Below are 21,974 nucleotides of genomic sequence, written 5' to 3' on the forward strand. Positions count from 1 at the left end.
CTAAAGAAAAAAAAAATAATTTCACTAATCAAAGATTTAATAAAAAGGCAGACATGAAAGATTCCAATTTGACTGTTCCAAAATACACAAACATGTGAAGCTCTCTCACAATTTGATACCCACCTTATTTCTTTGAGGTTTATAATGCTTCCTAGGGCTAGTTAGTTCACAACTAAAAATACAGGCCATTGTGAAAAAAATACATAAAGATCTGAAATCATTAATAAGGCCTTTCATATAAACAAGTGTTTCTTTTTCTTGATTAGTCATAGCTTGAATTTGTAAATAGTACTCTCTTATTTACCAGTATAGGGTTTTGTTTGTTTGTTATTATTTTTTTGTATTCCTGTGACTGTAGATTAGATACTATATTAAATACAAGTTTATGGCAATTTTTTCTTGGCCTAGGAGACAACATTATGTCCACAAACAAAACACGTAAAAATACAGACACAGCTTCCCTTTCCGACTACAGATTTCTTCCCATGTTCATCTACCTCAAAAGAAGGTAAAATACGAAGGCTTAATCCATTCTGTGACTCTATGCTCATGTAAGGAAATGAATCCAACTCACTGGGTGCAATCAATAGCTGGTGTGAACTACAGTAGGAGCTACAGGGACTGTGCTGCTGTACTGCTACAGGACTTGCAAAACACTGACGAGCAGTCACTAAGTACAGCGCTCCTGTACTCACACGGTTTGTAAAGATGGGGCAAGCTACCTAAACCTGACGGAGTCTTTTGAAATGCAGCTGCAGGAGAATGAAAAGTAAGGTGTGTCCACCTTTTGCATGAGTACCTGTGGCTAACAAGACCTGTGTCACACAGAAAGGAAGAGATGAAAGAACTCTGATACCAGGACTCAGACGAGACTGGAGGAAAAATCTCTCTCCTGCTGGTACCAGAGTACTACAGTGTTGTATTTGTACTCAGACCTGAGATAAGGAGGCATTAAGGGATGTAAAAAAAAAAAAAGCAAACCACCACCACCAACAACAACAACAAAATCAGAAACAAGAAGAATCTATATAATCTTTTCTTTAATTGCATTTTAATTTCATTGTACATACTTCAAACAGAAGTACCATTTGATGAAAGACATCTAAGTTCCCTTATTTTGTTGCACTGTACATGTTAGGCAAGTAAGAGCTGGGGCAGCATACAAAACAAGATGTTGTTCTGGCTTTTCAAATAATTAATTGAAAGAAACAGGAATTTAAAACATAGCTGGGAATTTACAGCCACAGAAGAGCTTTACAAAAGACTGGTTAAATACAAAACAGTCACGAGGGCAGGGAAGCAGAAGCTGGGAGGGAAGAGGGACAACAAATTTCCAGTTTGAGGCTGAAGTAGGAAAAAACACACTAAAAACTGTACACAAGTAAGTGTGTCAAGATGCTCAGTATTTACATTCTGAGCATTACCAATGCTACAGATAAGCAACATACTAAAAAAATAACTTAAAAAAGCTATACAATTGTACTTATAAATACTTTATCTTTAAAACTAGTTAAGTAGTGTAGGCTAAAAAAATGTTCACAGTTACTCTGAAGAGAGCTGTATATATATATATTGCACAGTAGAAAAGTTCATTCAGTATACCATGTGTAAACAATTATTTTTATCTTATCCTTTGGCAATTTCAGGACTTAAAGGAATATTTGCTGTGAGCAAAAGCACTTGGGTAACAAGGCACATGAAAAGCTTTTAAAGCTGCAAGATAAATCCTTCTGACACTTGCTACTTAGCACTGTCATTCTCTTTCAAAAAACGTGTACCTATCAATTCAGAACAACACATTTCTACAAGAATAACTCAGAGGTCTGGTGACAAAAAAAGAAAAAAAAATCAGGTTTTCTTTGCTGTTATTCTACAGTAACAGATTTGGCCAAATTTCTTGGAAAATCCACCTAGAAAGAAAAGACAGACTTTCAGTATATGACAGAAGTGGCATTCTGCATTTGACAGTTCATTCAGTACACTGGTGTGTTTGTTTGATTTGTTTTAAAGCTTTCCTAAGGAGATTTGCTTTATTCTGGACACATTAACACACACAAGAGACCACAGATCTGCAGACAAAAACTCACTGTTGAATTCATCCTTGCTTCCAAAACCCTCCTAACATACGCACGCTATTTTTTTGCACAGGGCATCTTTGCACAGAGGTCATAATTATCAAACTGACACACCTAGCCAGAGTCAACAAAGTACGCTGTACAAGGCAGTGAACTAAGTTAAAGTGCAATACCATGTTTTAAGATTTAGTTTTCTGAAAAAGTATTATCTGCATTCTTAACTAATCAAGCTAAGCAATCTTTACATGTTTTAGAAGGATACCACTAAAACAGGAGGCTGAAGAACTGGATCTCTTTAACCAGAGTTCTACTGCTACCACCACACCTCTACAGGCTCTGATAGCGACTGTAACTACTATCGTGTTTGGTTTGTTGTTTTTTTTTTCTTTTTTTTTTTTCTTTTTTTTTTTTTTTTAAGAAATGCCATATAAACATATATCTCACTTTACATTGGTAGAAGGAAATTTGCAACTGCTCTAACTGGAGGGCTAAATGTAGAAAGCACTTACATCATATCCTCTGAGAACAGCCAGGTGGAATGAAAGCAACTGGAGAGGAATAACACTCAAGACTCCTTGAAGGCAGTCAACTGTATGAGGCAGCTCAATGGTCTTGTAGGCAAATTTTGAGCTTTCTGTGTCTTCTTTAGAACACAGAATGATTGGACGACCCTGAAAATATTTTTACAATGTTAAGTGAAGAGCTGATTTAGAACTCCTTTGCAATATTAGTTCACAACATGCCTGCAGTATGTTTGAAAATGCTAAAGTTGCTAATAAAGATATTGCCGGTCTTGAATAATGGCTTTCATCACCCACTGTTGTGTGAGAATTGAATGTTTTCACCTCTTAACATTATACCCTTGGCTTCAAAACTGAAATACATCCACGTGCAATCAGTTGTCACTACTAGTGTAATGTTCAATGACAAACTGCAGTGCGTGTATAACACCTTATTTACAACTTTTAATTAGAAAAAAATAAAATCAATACCTCTTGCTTCCGAGGCACAGTCAGCAGCAATACAGTGTGCACAGTTTCTTACTCTATGACATTACATTAGTTAAACAACTTACCTGTCGAGCAGTGACCTGTTGCAGAGCGTTCTGGCATTTGGTGAAGCAAGGATCCTTCATTATCACCATGATAACCGGCATTTGTTTATCTATTAGGGCTAGTGGTCCATGTTTCAGCTCACCAGCCAGGATACCTTCAGAGTGCATATATGTAATTTCTTTTATTTTCTTAAATAAAAAAAAAAAGCAAACGCCAAAAAGTTACAAGTAAATCAGATGACAAATAAAGCTGCAAGAAGCAAAATATCAAAGCTGTACATCTGCCAGTTAAATACAGACGTACACTATCAAGTTGCCATTTTCAAAAAATCAGCCAAAGGCTAGAACAGACAAGCTTATATGCTGGTGGAAATTGAATTTCCTGATGCACATACATTTTCAGTTAAAGAAAGGGAGTAACGAACAGGAACTTTTAAGAGCACAATTTTGCCTAATGCAGTCTACCTTAAACATTTCAAATTTCTGACAGACAAATATGCATCCATTCCACCATGACATTTGAAATATAATTTAGCAGTTTCCTGCATGAGCATCTTACCTGAACATCAGCACATTGTGTCTTATGAGAATATTTTCAAACAGGTCAGCATTTTAAACTAAGAAATTGATATTGAATCCAGGTTCACCTTATGTATGCTTTCAGTCCAACAGGACTAAACGTTCAACATTATAGATAGCAGTTTTACTGCAGTAGAATTAAGCTTTAAAGAAACCTGAGAAATAAACTATTCTGCAGAAGCCATGAAAGCTCATTTTAAGTAGCATGCAGTGATTTTGAGAGGTTCCTACCAGAGCTCCTTCCAGACAAGTGGCATAATTATATCCACGACCCATAACCAGCAGTGATCTTTGTTTGTACAGTTCAAGAGCCAAATCATGAATCTTCTCATCCAAGGACAAGACTTCCTTAATCATCTCTATTGGATCACATAAAAAGGACATATAAAAAACTCTATCAATTGGAAAAAATATTACTGCCTGGTTTGCTTCCAATATGATAATCCCATGATCTATTATAACAAATATGCTTAACATAATTCAACTGTTAACTACATATCTTTGCAACTTTGCAGTTTAAATAAACTTTGGTCTTATTTACAGCAACAAATTTAACGTTTAATTAGTGTCTGTGCATCCCATTCTAAAGGAAGTTGTGAACATACATTTTAAAGTCATCTCGAATTAGTTTTGTCTTTATCTATACCGTTTTAAAAGTGGAAGGCTTTACTAATTTTAAATTATCAACTTCAGAGATCAAGGAATATTTCTTAGACAAAACGACCCTATTGCAATTCTGATCATCCTGCCAGGTTTCTTGAAAGGGTATTTGTAAAACTGGCAATAGGTGTAGAACCTAATAGTCCATTTTTCATATATCATCCACCTTTCAGGAAGAAGGGAAGAGTGAGACTTAAACAAGAAAAACATTTTTAAAAGAATTTCTGAGTAGTATTTTACTACCCATTACACAACATCCCCTATCCCTCCTCATACCCAAAATATCAATATACCTGGCAACGATTTTAGTCCACTAATGATTTCCTGTCTCCTTTTCTGCAAGGAAATTCTGTCTTCAGACATCATTAGGCCAAACATTACAAGAGACACAAATTGGCTGGTATAAGCCTGCAGACAAAACAAAAGATTTAGCAGCTAAGTCTGCAGAGTGTTAGCACAATCTCAATTTGAAGTGCTACAATTAAAATTTATATTGGTTTACACAGTGGTGAAGTATGGAAGCCGAACACTGAACAGCAATTACCTTTGTGCTTGCCACACCTATTTCAGGTCCTGCATTGATATGTACACCACAGTCAGTCTCCCTGGATATCGAGCTTCCAACTGTGTTTGTGATGCCAACTGTTAGAGCACGACGTTCTTTACAATACCTCAAGGCCATAAGCGTATCTGCAGTTTCACCTGGAAAGCATTTACAAACATTTACATCTTAACTTAAGGTTGACAGAGGGTAGAAACGATTCCAAAGAAGCATAAAATACTACAAAAGAAGTTATACTGTGTTCTAAATAACTGCATCCACACTCACACAATGCAAAAATACATCTGAAAACAATGTTTCAGCACTCGTTCATTGTCTACGTACCTGAATCAAGACTGAAAGAAACTTCATTCAAGACAGATCTGGCCCATTAGCTATCACCCTCCTCTGCAATATTCAGATTTTTTTTTTTCCATTTCTCTTTAGTTTGCACTCAGTCAAAGACAAACAGCAGAAGCAGCTCACCTGACTGACTTATAAAAAAGCACACGTCATCTCTGAACACAGGTGTGTTTCTATCCAGGAAGTCACTAGCAAGTTCCACCATCACTGGTAGTTCAGTTAATTCTTCCAATACTTGTCGAGTCTGTATTCAAGCAGCACACAACAACATTTGTCACTATTGCCACCCCTTAAAGTCTTAACATCTTAAGACTGAGAAATAATCTAAATCAATTCTTATTAAAAAATGATAATTAGAGCCCACCAGAGATTTAAACACCGAGACTAAAAAAGCTAATTTCTAGCATGGTAGGTAACAACACTGGAGCTTTAATAAAGAATGTGGCACAAAGAAAAACTAAACAAATGTGTACAACCCTTCATTGAAAGGCAAAGTTTGTACCACAAACAGAAAAGCAGATGAAGAACTGTTGTCTAAAAGCCCCAAAACTAGGAGTTCTATATGCATTTCTGCTAAAGCTGAACATACGGCTACTGCAGCATGGTAACTGGTCCCACAGCCAATAATGATCAGTCTTCGGCATCTTCTGATTTCTTTCAAATGGTCCTTCAGGCCCCCCAGCAGAACTGTAATCAAACAAAAGCAAAAATCAATGATGTTATTTCATTTTCTAATTAGTACGTTTAAAATTTGTAAGCTTAGTGCAACTTCAATGCCTGTTCTGAGTTACCTGTGCTGCTCTCGAAATTCACCCTGCCTCTCATAGTGTTGACAACTGATTCCGGTTGTTCAAAGATTTCCTTTTGCATGAATGCACTGAAGTTACCTATGCAGAACAACATTACATGGTCATGCTTATGCACATGGTTTGCTGTTTGAGGCCTATTACAAAGAGAACTTTACTCATTTACTGTTGTTTCAACCCACCCTTCATGATTTGCTGCAATTCCATCTGCAAGGTTTGGATGGCCCTGGAAGGATCATCACTAGCTGAACGCTCGAGACGGTGAATCGAAAGCTTCCCATCAGTTACTGCTGCAATGTCATCATCTTCTAAGAAAATTACTCTGTTGGTATGCTCAATGATAGCACTATAGAGAAAACAGAAGCAAGACAATCCTGACATTTCAGTTAGAGCTGATAGCAGCATTCCTCACTGAAATTAAATGTGTCCCATCACACTTCCAGACTCACTTCTCTCTTCCTTTTGGACATAACTACAAATAGAGTCATCTTAAAGGAAATGGCTCCATCTGCTGCTCCTCCTGCACTCTCACAGGAACCTGGAGCAGGAGGCTCGGGAACGACAGCATCTCACATCAGCCAATTGGTGCTGATCTGATCTTACTTGTCATGATCTCTAACAGATCCCTGAGGTCACGATCACGCTTCTGCTACGTGTGTATCCGATGCCCACATTCCTGCTAAGTTTGGAACCACACCACTATTTCCTCCCCTGATATCCTAGATAGCTGGATTAAAATGCCAAAACACAGATTAACCTATAGTTTGCCCAAATACTTGGCTGGTAGTGGCTATTTGTACCCACCTTCCCTTACTGCACTGGATATATTTCTCATAGAAGGCAAAGAGGTTAGTAATTAGCAGATATTGTACCAGATACTGTAAACAACTCAAATGCTGATGTCAAGATTCCACATTTTTAAACGGTGGGCTTTCTGAAGTAACCTGGATAAGAAGCTGTCCCAACAGAACACAACTGTGCAGCAGCATGACAGCATAAGATTCCCAGAACCACCTCGCTTCTAAACGAAAACAATGATTTGAGAAAAGTTCAAGTACTTTACTACCTTGCATCTGAAGCAAAGAAAAATTCCACTGCCTTATCCCCAACAGCATGAAGGCAGGTAGAGCTGTCCAGTCTTTTCATTCGTGAATTGCACATGTTCTTCACATTCTCAAAGTTGCCTATTAAATTAAAGAAGTGAGACGCTTTAAATGGAGAACCAGACCTGTTCAAGCTAGACATTACAGACTATACAGGTTAAAGGTATCACTGTCGCACAGTTACACAAATGCTTAAAGGTTTTTTTGGGGAGAGAAGGGATGGGGCGCTTTTACATGAACTACACATTCAGTAGTGTAAAAATGGAATACCCTCAGCTAAGAAGCTATTTGGGGCAGCAGCTGGTAGTTTTATAGTACAGAGATGAAATGAATCTTGTTTCTAATCAAAAAGTAACAACAACTTTAGCTTTTAAAAATAACGTAATTGGTTTTATCAACTTACAAGTTCTATATAGAACAGGAATCTGTTCAGTGGAGAGCTTGTACTTGCTTCTAACCCCAATGAGCAAAGGACTCCCTCTCCTACAAAGAGAAAACACACAAGTTTATACAGAGAAGTCAAAGAGCATCTGTGAAGTTGAAAGACAACGTCCCATTCAGCTTCCTAAATGGAATGATCCTTCTCAACTCTGATTCTAAAATCATTATATGGCAGGAATTATATAAACTTGACTTGTTTCTGTAAGACTCTCCAGATTTTATTATATGGATAAGTGCCATATGCCTATGTGAATCTTTCCCAATGATCTACCACCAGGTAGAGGAAAACATCTATGAACTAGTTGTTTTCCTTCCAGTAATAAGGAAACAGCTTAGCACAGGCACCATTTTGCATACCATTTAAAAAAAAAACTAACACTCACTCTGACTCTAAATTGAGGCAATTAGCTCTATCACTCTTTACTATTAAAATGCTGTTCCACACTTTAGTGTTTTAAACTCAGAACTGTCAACCACCACTACTGGATCTCTGAAACCGTGGAATATTAAAGGCAATTTTTTAATTATATGGGTCATGTGCCACATAAAGAGCTTATTAAAAATAAATAAATCTCACAGGAATAAAAGAGTAATACATTCCCTCGACACCTCAGATTACAAGTTTAGCTCTTCTTAATCCCCTCACTCCTGAATACCCAAACCTGAACCACATATAGAATAGTTCAGTTCAGATGTTCTCCAGTGAGAATGATACAGCTGTCTTTTTCACAACGTTAATAGAGTCCCTTTTTAGACCACAGAAGCAGTGGGCTTTTAGGTTATAGTATAAAACAGGCTTTATTCCCACTATTACTTCACTTGCTACTTCAGTGTCTTTACATTTCCTGCAAGTTTTTTCCAAGTATAAATAGAACTAGAACTTACAAAGCTCATAAATGCTATAAAAACTATAGAATGCTATTTGTATAACCTATCAGTATGATGGGATTTCGGCCAACCTGAACATATGCTCAGTATTTATTCATAGTGAAAGGTGCGTGGTTGGACTTGATGATCTTAAAGGTCTTTTCCAGCCTAAATGATTCTGTGATTCTATGAAAAACTGTACCAAACCCTTTCTCTCCCCTTTTTGATAAAGTAGAAATGTTACCATACTCTCAATACAACTTTAGAAACAGAAGATACACTGAGCATCTCCATTGACACACTATAACAGATAAAAGGACAGACTACAGGAATAAGTTTGTCAGTGGTAAATTCTTCCGAGAATGTCATTTGGATGACTAAAAGTGTATTTGTGTGAATAGAGAATACATCATCTGGTTACTTTTCACTGTTGTGTTTACATCCTCAAAGTTTGCATCTAATTTAGTAAACAAAAGCAAGTTAAAGATGACAGAATCAATAAAGGCCTCTGCAAATTGTGTACAGTCAGTACAGCTCAAATTAAGTTATATTTAACAGCCAGTTGCAGAGAGGCTCAGCAGAGCTTTACTGTGCTTCAGAAAGATTCCACTGACATAGCTATCTACCTTCTGAGATTTAGTTAATCACAAACTTCTCATATTTTTTTAAATAAGATACTGATGTTAAAGATGTTTACTGACGTTTAAAGAAACATTAGCTTTTTTTTTTTTTTTTAATATACCTAAAATGGCATATAATATATTTAAAATGGACTTTTACTAACCTGGTAGCAACAGCTTCACCTGGGTAATGGATACTCTTGAAAACCAATGCAAAAGCACCTTCCTAGAAACCATGGAGACAGAAGAGAAAAAAAAAGTCCTAAACAACTTATCTCAATTAGTTGTGCCTCATATAACTGGGGCCCCCTCTTCCTGAGAAGGCTCCAAAGGAAAGCTCTGCACTACTATCAGGAATCTCTTCCTGAAAGGCAGACTGCACCTTTAAAAGGAATTAGTCGTGAAGCAGAACAAGCTAACATACGCATACAGTGCAACAGTTGAAAGGTCAGGAAGCAAGCACTTAGGCAAGACACTTAGCCTCTTTTTATAAATAAAAACAATACCTTCCCAAGTAGGGGTTAAGAAAATCTCAGAGATGTATAATCAACATGAAGATTGTGTTACAAATTTACTTTTATTAGGAATATGCACATAGGTTTGCCTCCTTGTGCATTTTAAGCTAAGATTTTGAAATTACTACTTCTAGGTTAAGCAGCAAAATCTTATTAGTGCATTTACCCAAACAAAACAACACACAATTCAAAATCCCCTAATCCACAATGCAAGAACAAGAGCAGGAGCATACAATGAGCAACTTGTATTAACACAAAACTCACAAGTATTCCAAAAGCAGAAACAAAAGCCCTCCCACCTTGCAAACAGAAAAGAGATGGTAATATTCACTCCCCGTATAGAGGCTCTGGTCTGAGACTACTCTGCACTTGTTCTGTGGCCAGATGAAGCCACCCTTCCCCTCAACTAGGCTGGTGCACCACTATTCCCTCGTGACCCACAAAGGCCTTCCTTTACTTCATGTGTATTCCAGCTCTGCTCTAGGGAGAATACTACAGAGCTGCCTTAGAGAGGAGAAAGGGGAGGTGAAAAGAGTGTAAGAAACTGCAGGAAGGGGAGGAAAAACATCTGCCTGGGTACTGGGGAAGGAAACAAAGCAAGCTTTCTCCAAGTTTGCAATGCATCTGTCAAAGATCTAAGTGTTCACGTACTAAGTAACAGTAGATTCCCACTTCACAGTTTGGGAACCAGCTAAGCCACGAATCAGTACAGCTCGTTAGATCTATTTCCAAACGTGGGAGCCAAAGCATATTAACTTGAATCACAGCACTGTTTTAACATGATCAGAATAGCCTTTGATAGCACACTGCCCTTTATGAGAGATACCAAGCCCCAGAGGCTCCTACAATATATTTATTTTTTAAACTAAGCTGCTTCATTCGAAAACTCTGATAACTTCGTTCTTAAAAAAACAAACAACACACACACCAAAACTACCCACCAACTTCTAATGCAATTTAAAATTTTGCATTGAAAAGCTTTTGAAGTTTCCAAAATTTTAATCTAATTTCTTGGTCTATTGAGCATTGTTTAGAAGCCAAAAACTGTTATCTGTAGCACTTTCTAAGGAACCCTGCAGAGAATCCAAAGGCATAAATGCAGAATCCTAAGGAACCACATAGTTAGCTTATACTTTAGAAAGGGGGGAAAAAAAGGAACTTCCCACTTACCAACTGTTGAATAACTCTTTCTACCAAGGCTGAAAAACTGGTGTCTTCACTCTCTCTGTTGTCATACATGTATTTGATCAATTTGGGGATCGTTTCTGTATCTGTTTCAGATTCGAATTCGTAGCCTTTGCTCTCCTAAGAATATTAAATAGGAAAGTAAAAGGTGTTTTCATCCTCAAGCAAAAAACACTTCATCTGTCTCCCACCAGAAACTGCATGGTAAAACAGATTGCTTGGAGTATTACATTGGACGGGTACATATATATATCACTACGAAGTATAAAAACTTGTCCTGTCATAGGACAACTGTTTCAGAAACACTTTAGTAAGACTTGCTTAGCATCTTTAAGCAATGAGAGACAGGAGGAAGCCCACTCCACATGCACTCTCAACCAGTTTGAGCACAAAGCTACTCTACTCAAAGTACTTTGCATTTAGGATTACAAGAGCATATTGCTCTTTGCCAACTCCTGAGTATCTTTCTTAGGCAGATTCCTTTACACTACTATTTTACAGCTGACATAAGAAATTTGAATTCAGGTTCTAACAGTCCTGAAAGACCTAACATCACACAGTGGAGTATTTAGTTTCTAGTTTAAAAATGAAGTTGCCACAGACTCACCAAAAATTTTCTCAGGTCCTTGTAATTTGTGATGATACCATTATGGATAACAACAAATTCTAAAAGGAAAAAAAAATAGACATACATAAGTAACGTATTAAAATTAAGATATCTAACCAGAACATAAAATTAGAGAAAATGGCTTATAAGTACACTAGGAACCACCTGATACAGCTTTCAGACCTACAGTTTATCTTAACATTCACAACAGAAAGCAGAAGAGAGGGAATTTTGAAGGCATACAAAAGTAGAATACACCGGGTAGAACAGCACCAAGACATACCTCAAGAGCTATAACAAAATGAAATCTCTTCTTCCCAGCCCAGACAATATTGATGCACTTAGATTTTTGGAATCTCGATTTTTAAAATAAAAATGTTGTCCTTTGACTAATTTGCATCCATTTTCAGAGAACAGACCTCATGAGTCTTTTACAGCGCTACGTTAGCCTCAGAAGAGGCTGTTTTATTGTAAATGTCTCTAACCTAAGCAGAATGGTAACAACTTAGCCCTAGTATACAACATAGATAACCTCTCTTCTTACTTGCATTCGGGTATATGTTGTACTGTGGGGATTCAACTGTTTCAAATTCATACCGTTCCAAAACGCTGTGGAAAATACATACCATTCCCTTTATCTGATCTCTGAGGGTGACTGTTTATTGCACTTGGTACTCCATGGGTCGCCCAGCGAGTATGAGCAATTCCAAAATGTGTTTCAAAATCTGCTTTGGAATCCAAGCCATCTTGTTCTATAGACAAGAAATTCAAAAAATAATAATATTTAAAGTTGAGCGAGTCTCCCTCTCACACACATGCACAAAATTAGTAAAACTCTAAGAGAATTCTTGCAGCAAAAATCTAAAAGTTATCTTCTGGATTCCTTTAAAACCATTTGCTTACTTGACACTACACTTCAGACAGTTCAAGCGACTGTGATTAAAACTTTGTTTGCCAAGACTCAAGCATTCTCAGCCAATACCAACAACTAGGCCAACAGACCACATTACTACAAATTATAATATAAACTTACTAAAACACAACTTCAGTTCTTCACAGATGGAAGCACTGCATAAAGCAGATTGTGATGACAGCCAGCTGCTTAAGTGCTCATAAATTCTGTCAGAGTCCATGTTCTGACATTTTAGCTACCAAACACAGAAATCATCTGAGTAAATCACCAATGGAGCCCAGGTCTTTAACACAAACAACCAAATGAGAGGGGAAGTAGACTGATAATTTCACAGCACCATACCTGAAGACCAAGCTTGCTTTTTAAGTGCAAAATTGGGGAGCATAAATTATTTAACTGCAGTTATTTCTGCAATAAAACCATAACTGCAAATTTCATGGTCTTTCTGCTGAGATGCAGATATTAGCTGACTGGGTGGCCAAAGTAAAGGGGTGTTTTTTAAGACACGTACTGTACAACTCTTCTTCCAGGGCCTTTACTTTTCCTCTTTTCTTGACCAGTTTGATGAACCTTTCTTTATCTTCATTATTATTTCCATCAATTGCCACTCCTGCAATACAGGACCCAGTCACAAGTGTTAATTAAAGCATGAAATACATCAGCTAAAAATGGCTGAGAAAATACAGACAATCATATACAGATGCAACTGTTATTTGAAAGTTATCCTTCAAAGAGATGTACTTGAAATCTGTCAGTAGACCTGTGTATGTTCAAATTACATTATTTGATTTCAAATCACTATTCAGATCAAACTAGATTAATGACTATCCACTGCATAAATGAAAAAAATACAAGACGGTTAACTCAAATTTTGCTTGGAGACACACAGACATATTTTGCCTGGTGAAATTAGCAAGCTCAAAATATAAATTCAAGCTCCCTCATCTTTTCACTAGGACTTACATACACACACAAAAATTGAGGCACAAACTACATGACCCCGCAATGCAAGTCTTCTTCCTTACACCCTGTTTACTTTGCTTATGTGTACTAAACTTCAATCACCATCTGATTACAGAGCTGCACACCCAATTTGAAGTCCTGAAGAAAGCTGAAAGAAGCAGATCCAAGAATCAAGGTAATTAGTACTGATCTTTCAAATTGAAGGATAAAAAAGAAAAATTCAAGATGAAGAAGCTGAAAGTCACATAAGTAACATAAGTTGCTATTGGTCGCTAAAATTAATTTGTTAATTTAGATACCTGCAGAGTCATATCCTCTGTATTCCAATCTCTGTAATCCTTTTATCAGGGTTTCAAATATTTCCTTTCGAGTCCGAGGTACTCTGTAGTTCAGATAAGCAAAAATTCCTGTTTAAAGATAAAAAGGGAAGGGGGAAAAAAGAAGCGACATTTTTTTGTTAGTTTGTTTCCCTTCAAACTCAATTTAAACTCTTTACTTACTAGCATCACAGAGAGGTCCAAGGAGGATGCCACCTCCCATTTAGTACAAATCTTGCTAATGGGTTTTTAAGTTGAAAGAGCTCAAATACAGTAAACGAATCAGGACCATCATGTTGATCAAGCAAACACAAGCTTTCCTGGCTGGTTTCGCTCGTCTCATATTACCCACCAAGAGTTAAACAGTTGAGAGAGCTTTAAAAAAATCTACTTTTAATGAAAACCACAGCTGAAAATGGAAACATTATGATCTATTTCATATCCCAATCTAAAACTAGACATTTAAAGAAGGAATATATTCACCAGTTCTAACACAAGGAGACTTTTGTAATCAAAGTCACGCCCCCAAATACCCATGGGTAGGTACTAGGCACAACATCTATTTTTGAAAGGCTCCAGCCTAATCTGGCATACAACAGTCACTTCAGCAGGAACAGAATACAGAAGCCAATATAAAGAAAGGGCAGAAGTCAAAAGGATAGGACAACAAAGGAGAGAAACAGAAGACACAGAACAGGCTCACCCAAAAACCAAGCATTCACCCTTCGCGCTGCCTCAACACAATGCTGCCTGCCAAACCCAACGCAGAGACATAAGATCCCTTCGCTTGCCCCGCATTACTCAGGTCAGCTTTTACAGAGGCATCACAGGAAAGGCACGAACTTGCTCCTTGCCTACTTGGCAAACAGAAAGCCTGAAAGAGCCTGCAAGTCTGATCTCTCTTCTCTTCAATAAGCTAGTCATCAACCAAGAAGTGGCTTTTTGAGTTTTTGGCCCGTTTCCCCTCCCTTCACACTTTTTTTTTTTTTTTTGGAAGGCAAGAGTACACAAGCATTTTTCTTAAATGGAGTTTGGGGGATGATGTTGTATCTTTAGAAAAGGTTTAATAAAAAAGGGTCACCTTCAAGGGAGAACACAATCATTTCTTTCTTCTGCCTACTATGCTTCCTTGGGACTTGGGCATCTATAAGGACGAATTAGGCCCTGTTATTAACTCCTGTAAATCTGTATCCCAGTAAACCAGACAAATCTAACTGCACTGTTTCAAGGATTTCTCCAAGCAGCAAGTGAGGACTGGAAACTGTTTGCAAAAGGCAGACTTGAAGAGCTCAACAGATAAGCAGTTCAGACAAGTGTTTTAAATAGAAAAAGCCTTTGTTTGAAATTCAACACCCTTTTCCCCCTCAATTAAGGCTTTCGAACTGTAAATGGTTGTAGTGAAGAAGCTGTTATAACGATACACCAGTAAATCGTGCTTATAAATATTGCCATGGATTTGGTACTCCCCGGTTTTAAGCCATTAATACTGCTGATCTGACAGTGAGCCTACGAGACTATTCCACTGGTCTCTGGATTTATCTTGGAAGAATTAAAGGCTGGTAAATGCTTTTCTGCTAAGGAAGTGAGATTTACGAGGAGCTTCGCCTAATTATTTCTGGAGTGTCCAACATTAATGGAGATATTAAGACAATAGTTGCATTTAAAGAGGTACTTGGGAATTCGAACAGCTAAATACTGTTCTTCATGGACGCTTTGAAAAATAATGCCTCCAGTTATATAAAGCCACCTTAGACTGAGAGCTTGTTGATCATTTTTCCAGACAGACATTTACCGTTCTCTGGCACTAACCACGAACCTCAAGAGCAGCATTCTTCAATACAAATTTCTCAACATCATTCCAAAACATTGCTACACACCTCATTTCAGACCCAGCTATACTTTCTAGGCCAGATTTCACAATGTATTTAAGATGCATCAGGCTTGTGTGTTCCATGTGGCATCTCTGACTACACAGAGCTCCAGGAAAAACCTTCCTTCGGGACTGTCCTCACAATACTACCAGTGTGCTGGAATTGTTAAAAGGATCCTTGTTTCTAGGGAACTGTAGCTGTGCTTCCACACACGTGAATTAGGAGACTCAGAAGTCACCAGCGGCTGTTACAGTGAAAGCAATAGCTGGAGCCTGACTTCTTAAGAAATGCATTACAAACTCTTCTAGTTAAAGGAAATAAATCTTGCTCTCAGCACCCTTTCTCCAGTACTGCTCTGTTTCATGATTTTCCCGCTTGCGTATTTTCTTCCCTACTCAGTCATCATTTTGACTAGATTTAAAGCACATTGCTCAACTCACAGAGAAACAACATTTGATAAAAGCTTCTCGTGGCTTCCTTCCTTCTGGAAGCAAATCAGTGCAACTGAATCTTAGCTGAATCATATTCATGATAACAGAGGTTTGTGATGTATGTAAGTTCCTTTATAACTGCCTCCCCAAGCTATTAGATGCCATTTCCAGAGCTTGCTTCTCTCCTCCTCAGTAAAGGCTCAAGTACTCATTTGGCTTACCTTCAGAATCAGACACTTAAAGCAGGGTTGTTAAAACACTAGTATAGACAGCTTTAAACCAGTACGGACACTGAAAGCAAGGCTCTCCCTTGACATGTATATCAAGACTTTAAAGTTTCCCCTTCCCCTTTCAGTGTTTCAAGCCGAGTGTCACGAAGAGCGGCAAAAAGCTCACTGAGTATTTTTGTGAGAAAATTGTACAAGAACTCATGCAATTGCAAGATTTCACCAAAATCAAGAAGGGGGCAGCCTATACTTGAAGTTTGAGTAAAATTAATTTATTTTTTAAATAAAAGAGTGCTTTATTGGGGTAAGCACATTGTTGATGCCAGAAACTTACTTCTGAGGAACTCCCAGACACAACCTCATATGCTGACGAAACAACGTTTCTTTTAAAATAGGTAATCCAGTTTTAAGAATAAAAATAAGAATACTTCACCCATTTGTTTAAACTCTGTATAGTTTTGCTGTACTGTCTTTGTATATGCGAGTGTGATAACATCTCCACTTTGTTGCCTAAAGAGCATGCGTATGTCAGCACCTAATGACCTATGTATTTTCAAAACAGAGAAGAGTAGTTTTAGATTTTCATGTGCTACCTGACGACAGAGAAAACACAGGACATATTCCTTAAGTGTGAAAACTGAAACTTGGAAAGACATTAAAAAAATGTTTAAAACTGCTAATTGCAACCTCAACAACTCCTGCACTTCATACATCATAGCAGGGGTCGCTGGAACTAGATAATCTTTAAATGTCCCTTACAATTCAAACTATTTTATGATTGTATATTCAGCATAGGAAGGGAGATATGGGACAACTTTCATGTTAACAGACACCACATTAAATTGGCTTCTGAGCCAATTTCAGAGTTTGGGAAACAGACCAGCGATTCCCTAAGACTTTTTTTCCCCTCGGTAACTTTTTAGTCCTAACTTTCTTGTAACATTTACCCATTTTGCTATTGCTGAAGGTGGCGGATCTCCAACCATTGACAGGAACAAACTAACGCTACTCTCACTGCGCTTTATGAATTACTGCCCTCTGCCATTTCATACTGAGTCAGTAACTCCACCCCAAGCTAGCTGTTTCACCAAACTCATTCACCAGCGCTGACACCCTCGTTTCCCAATCAATATACAGCTCAGATGTGCCAAACTTTTGATATTGTCATTACCTATCTCACTGTTTAACGCTTGCAACCAGTACCTCTGGTTCGCCTAGGCACTGAGCCAAGTCTCTCACCTGAGGGGGTTTTGTGTAGAAGGCACTGGGTTTGTTCTGGTGATAGCGACAGGAGAGTCACGTAGGCGCTCAAACAGAACCATCTCCTGTTTCCATTCAAGTGAAAGAGGCTTGCTAGACAGCCTGCTTTTTTTTGAGGTTACGATCAAAGAGGATGTGGAGGCAGGGAAAAGATAGCTAGCTCAGAACGTGCATTTTTGGGAGCGGTAACTCAACTTTTTTTTCAGTCGTGATCTCACAAAGAAGGTTTTGTCTGTGACTGCTAAAAAGTACAAGGGGAGATTTTTCTCCTTTCAACCAAAATATCCTCCCCGACCTCAGAGGAAGTTTCGGTGAAGGAACAGGTAAAGTTTAATACAATTTCACAGAATATATTGCATTAGCAGCCTTTGAATGCATACTTTTTCACCTCGCCCAAAGCATCTCTTAAACAACCGCACACGTGATGCGGGCGTTATCTCCACTATCTCGTCTTTACGAGATAAAGGAAGGCGAATAAACTCATCCGCGAGGAACTAAGCTCCTTCACAGCCTTTGTTTGAAAACCACAAACTCTCCCTGCCACCGCCGTCGGGCCGTGAGTCACGGCCGAGCCGTAGCCCCGGGCTGGCAGGGGCAGAGGCACAGCGCCCAGGGCTCTGCACCAGCCCCGGCGGCGATGAACCGAGGGGAGACACCGGGGCCAGGGGCGAAGGCAACAACGTGGCCGGGCCCCCCCGGGAATAGGCAAGGAGCCGCTGCTGACCCAGAGACCGCGGGACACAGCCCGGGGCAGCAAGGCAGGCTGCCTGCCCTCGGAGGAGCGAGGAAGCGCCACCTTTACCTGCCGTTACCGCTCAGCCCCTTCCCCCCGGCTTCCCCCCCACACACACACAAAATGGACGCAGAGGGGCCGGTTCCTGAACAAAGCCGCCGCCGCCTCACACCCCGCGGCTCCGGCTGTCCCTGCACGGCACAAAGCAGCTCTTATCCCGACAGAAATCGCGACCTGCCCCGGGGACAACCCGCTTTGCCCGAGCGACCCCCGCCGCGGCCGGGGAGAAGCCGCCGGCTCCGTCCCGCCCGGAGGACGGGGGCTGCCGGGGGCCGGCCCCGTCACTCACCGCACATGGTGGCTGCTCACGACCAGTCCCGCTACCAGCAAAAGCGGCCTCGCCGGGGGACTGCCGCCGCCCCGGTTCTTATAGCGCGGCCGGGCCGGGCCGGCCCCTGCCTCCCTGCTCATTGGGCGGGGAGCGGGCGCTGGGGCCGCTCCGCCCGGGGCCCCCAGCGGGTGGGTGCACGGCGAGGGCAGAGCCCGGCCGCGGCCCTTCGCGTCCTGCCCCCAGCACGGCCCCGCCCGGCTCCCCCCTGCCGGGGGCCCGAGGGTCTCGCCCGAGCGGCTGAGGGCTGGGGGAGCGGCGGGGAGGCCGGGGGTGTGCACACGGAGGAGGCCGGGCAGCAGCGCGGCGGTCCGTCCTGTCAGCGCAAGAGGCCGGGGAGCTCCTCTCGTGGCTTGGCAGTGGGGGGTGTCCCCCACTATCGAGTCTTTTCGGTTAAAAACACACACACTGACCAGCACGTGCAGGAGTGAAAGCACCTGTGTTGGTGCTCAGTCGAGCAAGGGCCAAAGGCCAGGGCCATCAGCCTCCACCAGCCACTGAGGATTCCCAGCAGCAGTTGACCAAACTCCCAGCCGGTCTGCATAGCCCTTTTGCAGTTGCTCTCCTCCCTTTACTTTGTGAGAAAAACACTACAGACTGGCTACAAGAGCCTCCAGCCACTTCTGTCCTGGGTTGTGTGCTCTTTTGGGATGGATGTGGGGAGGGTGTGAAAGGCCCACAGGGCCAGGCCGGCCAGCACCGCTCACAGGCACCTCGGTGCAGACGTGACCCACACAGCAGGCTCGAGCTTTGCCTTCTTCTGGAGAAACTTGTGACCTCTTATCTCAGGAAGCCTCTTCCGAGCAAAGGAATGGGAGCGATGACTGACAGAGCGAGTGCCTCAAAGTGTGTTGCTGGGGAAAATGCAGCACTTTTGCTCACAAAAGTAGCTCAAGCAGCTGTCAAAATAAACATGACTTTTTAAACTACATAGTCTTGTGATGTTTCAGTCTGATCATAATAACAAAAGGAAAAGAGAAAGTACCACAAAAATACTTCACAGAGAGAACCCTAGCTACGCCTTATATAGTTACCGAAACTCAAGTGCAAGGCATCCTATTTAAAATAGAAAGTAAGGGCTCATCTTATCTTGTAACCTCTTTGGTAGTTCATTTTTTACTTAAAGGAGTGATTCCTTCAAACTGTTACTTTTGTTGTTGATGCTAAGGTTGAATGAAGAATAAAGATTGAAGCCTCAACATTTCAACTCACAAAAAAGCAGGTACTTTTCTTAAAGTAGCACAGGAGTTTACAAAGGAAATCACACCTCATTTTTAAGGCGAGATTTAAAATATTTTGAAGTCATAAAAATAAAGAAAAATGGTCTATTGTGGGAAATTGGTTTAAATTAGTTTATGAGAAAGAAGACATGCATTTTTACTGCCTGTACGGAACAGCTATGCACAGCATACTCAGTACAAACCAGTTTTGTTTTCTTCTTCTCACTCCCCCAGAATAAAACCAAACGGGCACATGATTTGTCACTCTGGTAGTCCCAGCTCTGTCACCAACTTGCTGTGTGACATCAGGCAAGTCATTTTGACACTCCATTCCAGTTTATCTTGTCTGTTTGGATTAACTTCCTCCTCCTCTGAAACAGTCTCTGATCTTGCATTTTCTCCCAAACCCAGCCCAAATTGAGTGGGAAGCTCATAATCTCAGCTATTCGTGTTAAATTATCTTGTTATTTGTATTAAATTGTATACAATAAATATAACATCTTTTTTACTCTCTATACAACATGATTTTTAGTAATTTGTTAGATTTTGATTATTTTTTTGAACAATTGTACCAAACTAATGATCTTATCTAAGATAACCAGCACAAAGGCAAGGAAACACCCAAATACAGATGTGCAATAGTTGAAGATTTCTCTACTTTCAGCTGGGCCCCCTCCCAGTCTTCTCAAGGTTACCTACCTCCTTCGTAACTCCAGCCCATTATTGCCAGCCCATCTGCTCCTCAGCCTCTAGAGTATTATTTTAAACTACCCTTCGTCTCAGTTTGTTACTGTTCACAGCCTGGTGTGTCAGCAAGCTGGGAAGGGACAGACCCCTCTCCTGCTGGTACCGGAGGTAATTAGCCAGCAGTGCAGACAGTGGGAAAGAAGCACTTTTTTTTTTTAATATCACCACAATTAGTAATTGCCAAAGATTACAAGCCAGAGCCCAAAATTTCACTCATGCAAAACATTTCATCTTTGTGTGATATTCCCATGAACAAAGCCAAAAAAGAAAAGAGATTCAACTGAGCGTATGAATTGCATTAATTAGTGATTAATGCATCACTTTGATAACTTATCAGTCAACACTTCCCAGACTCATCTAATGCTTTTCCATGATTTTCTTGGAAGTATATTAAAGAATACACTGGAAGAAATGTGACAAATATTAGGAAAATTTTAGGAGAAGCAGTTATGCAATAGAACAGGGTGCAAAGCTGGTTTGTGGCCCTTTCACTGGTGACAGAACTAGACTTGACACTGCCCTATGAAGCATCACTGAAGTGAGTGATCTGGATATGGTGCAGAGGACGGTGGGTGAGCAAATGGAAGTCCTTTACAACCTCTGTGGCTGTAGCTGGGTTATAAAACTCTCTAACTACCCTTTTTGCTGGTTGAATGGTGATTGATTTCTGAGAACTAATAACCTGTAGCTAGATTAATACTGAAATACACAGCCGAAGTTCTTATATCAATGATGACAATTCAATGAAAAAAAGAAACTGGAGAAAAGGAACACTGATAAGGATTCCTTCAAATCTTGCTTCAAAATGTTAAGAGAACAAAAGCAGCCATTGTACACTGCAGGTCACCATCTTCCTCAGCTACGCTCCTGCACCTTCTGCATATTTTATATATTATTCTCAGTAAAAATATTTAAAACGTTGAAAAAAAGTTGAGCACTCCCATTGCCACCACTTCAGTTTTAGTAATGTGCAATGGAGCTATTTCCTACCAAGGCCCTCAGGAATATTTGGGCTGCCAGCTCAATCTGAATTTCCCTTTGATAACAGAGTGACTGCTGTTTAACCTAGAGTCATTACTTTTAAGCTGAGATCCACCAATAGAGGGGAAAAAAAAGGAAAGAGGCTGACCTTGCTGGCACTTGTAGAAAGCTGGGCTGTACATGGCATAGTGCCCGTGTGCTTCAGGACAGGACACAGCTGAGTACGAAGGGATGGCCGCCCTCTGCCTCCATCTCAGCTCCACAGCGAGTTTTGAAGATAATCAGCAAGTGCCTTTGAAGTGAAAACAGCAACACCTTTCTTCTGCTGAGAAGTTCAAAGGAAAGGAAAAGATGTTTGTTATATTGACGTTCTCTCAGCGGAGGTGTCAACTAGCAATTCACCTGGGATTTGTGTAGGAATAGGGACTTGGTATTTTCAGTTTAAGAGTCCATAATAGTGATTAACAGCTTTGGAGCTCTTTGAGAACAGGGGAGAACTAATCAGCA

General features: G+C 40.0%; 1 protein-coding gene across 2 annotated transcripts; it reads right to left on the minus strand.

The window, feature by feature from the left end:
- Window positions 1-1,023: 1,023 nt before the first annotated feature.
- GFPT2 (glutamine-fructose-6-phosphate transaminase 2) lies at window positions 1,024-21,664 on the minus strand. Of its 2 annotated transcripts, none has more exons than XM_013176095.3 (19): window positions 21,616-21,664; window positions 13,592-13,699; window positions 12,841-12,939; window positions 12,043-12,168; window positions 11,417-11,475; window positions 10,795-10,929; window positions 9,274-9,335; window positions 7,585-7,664; window positions 7,145-7,262; window positions 6,261-6,424; window positions 6,064-6,159; window positions 5,862-5,959; window positions 5,396-5,516; window positions 4,913-5,070; window positions 4,662-4,776; window positions 3,940-4,067; window positions 3,151-3,318; window positions 2,585-2,746; window positions 1,024-1,910 (listed from the first exon to the last, which is right to left on the minus strand). In XM_013176095.3, exons 1-19 carry the CDS (start codon window positions 21,647-21,649, stop codon window positions 1,866-1,868), a joined length of 2,076 nt encoding a protein of 691 aa, XP_013031549.1. In that variant the 5' UTR covers window positions 21,650-21,664; the 3' UTR covers window positions 1,024-1,865. The 2 variants fall into 2 exon arrangements, with proteins under 2 accessions (XP_013031549.1, XP_047913367.1); XM_048057410.2 differs by lacking the exon at window positions 21,616-21,664 and adding an exon at window positions 18,481-18,649.
- Between the last annotated feature and the right edge of the window lie 310 nt (window positions 21,665-21,974).

The sequence above is a fragment of the Anser cygnoides genome, chromosome 14 (genome assembly GCF_040182565.1).
Source record: "Anser cygnoides isolate HZ-2024a breed goose chromosome 14, Taihu_goose_T2T_genome, whole genome shotgun sequence".
NCBI lineage: Eukaryota > Metazoa > Chordata > Aves > Anseriformes > Anatidae > Anser > Anser cygnoides.

What these genes read in the sequence shown, in the direction of transcription:
- GFPT2 (XM_013176095.3), bottom strand. Translation starts at nt 21,649, where the DNA reads ATGTACAGCCCAGCTTTCTACAAGTGCCAGCAAG. An exon ending in TTTCTACAAGTGCCAGCAAG is followed by an intron (nt 13,700 to 21,615) that starts GTCAGCCTCTTT and finishes ATCTTTAAACAG; the next exon opens with GAATTTTTGCTTATCTGAAC. An exon ending in GAGATCAGATAAAGGGAATG is followed by an intron (nt 11,476 to 12,042) that starts GTATGTATTTTC and finishes TTTTCCTTTTAG; the next exon opens with AATTTGTTGTTATCCATAAT.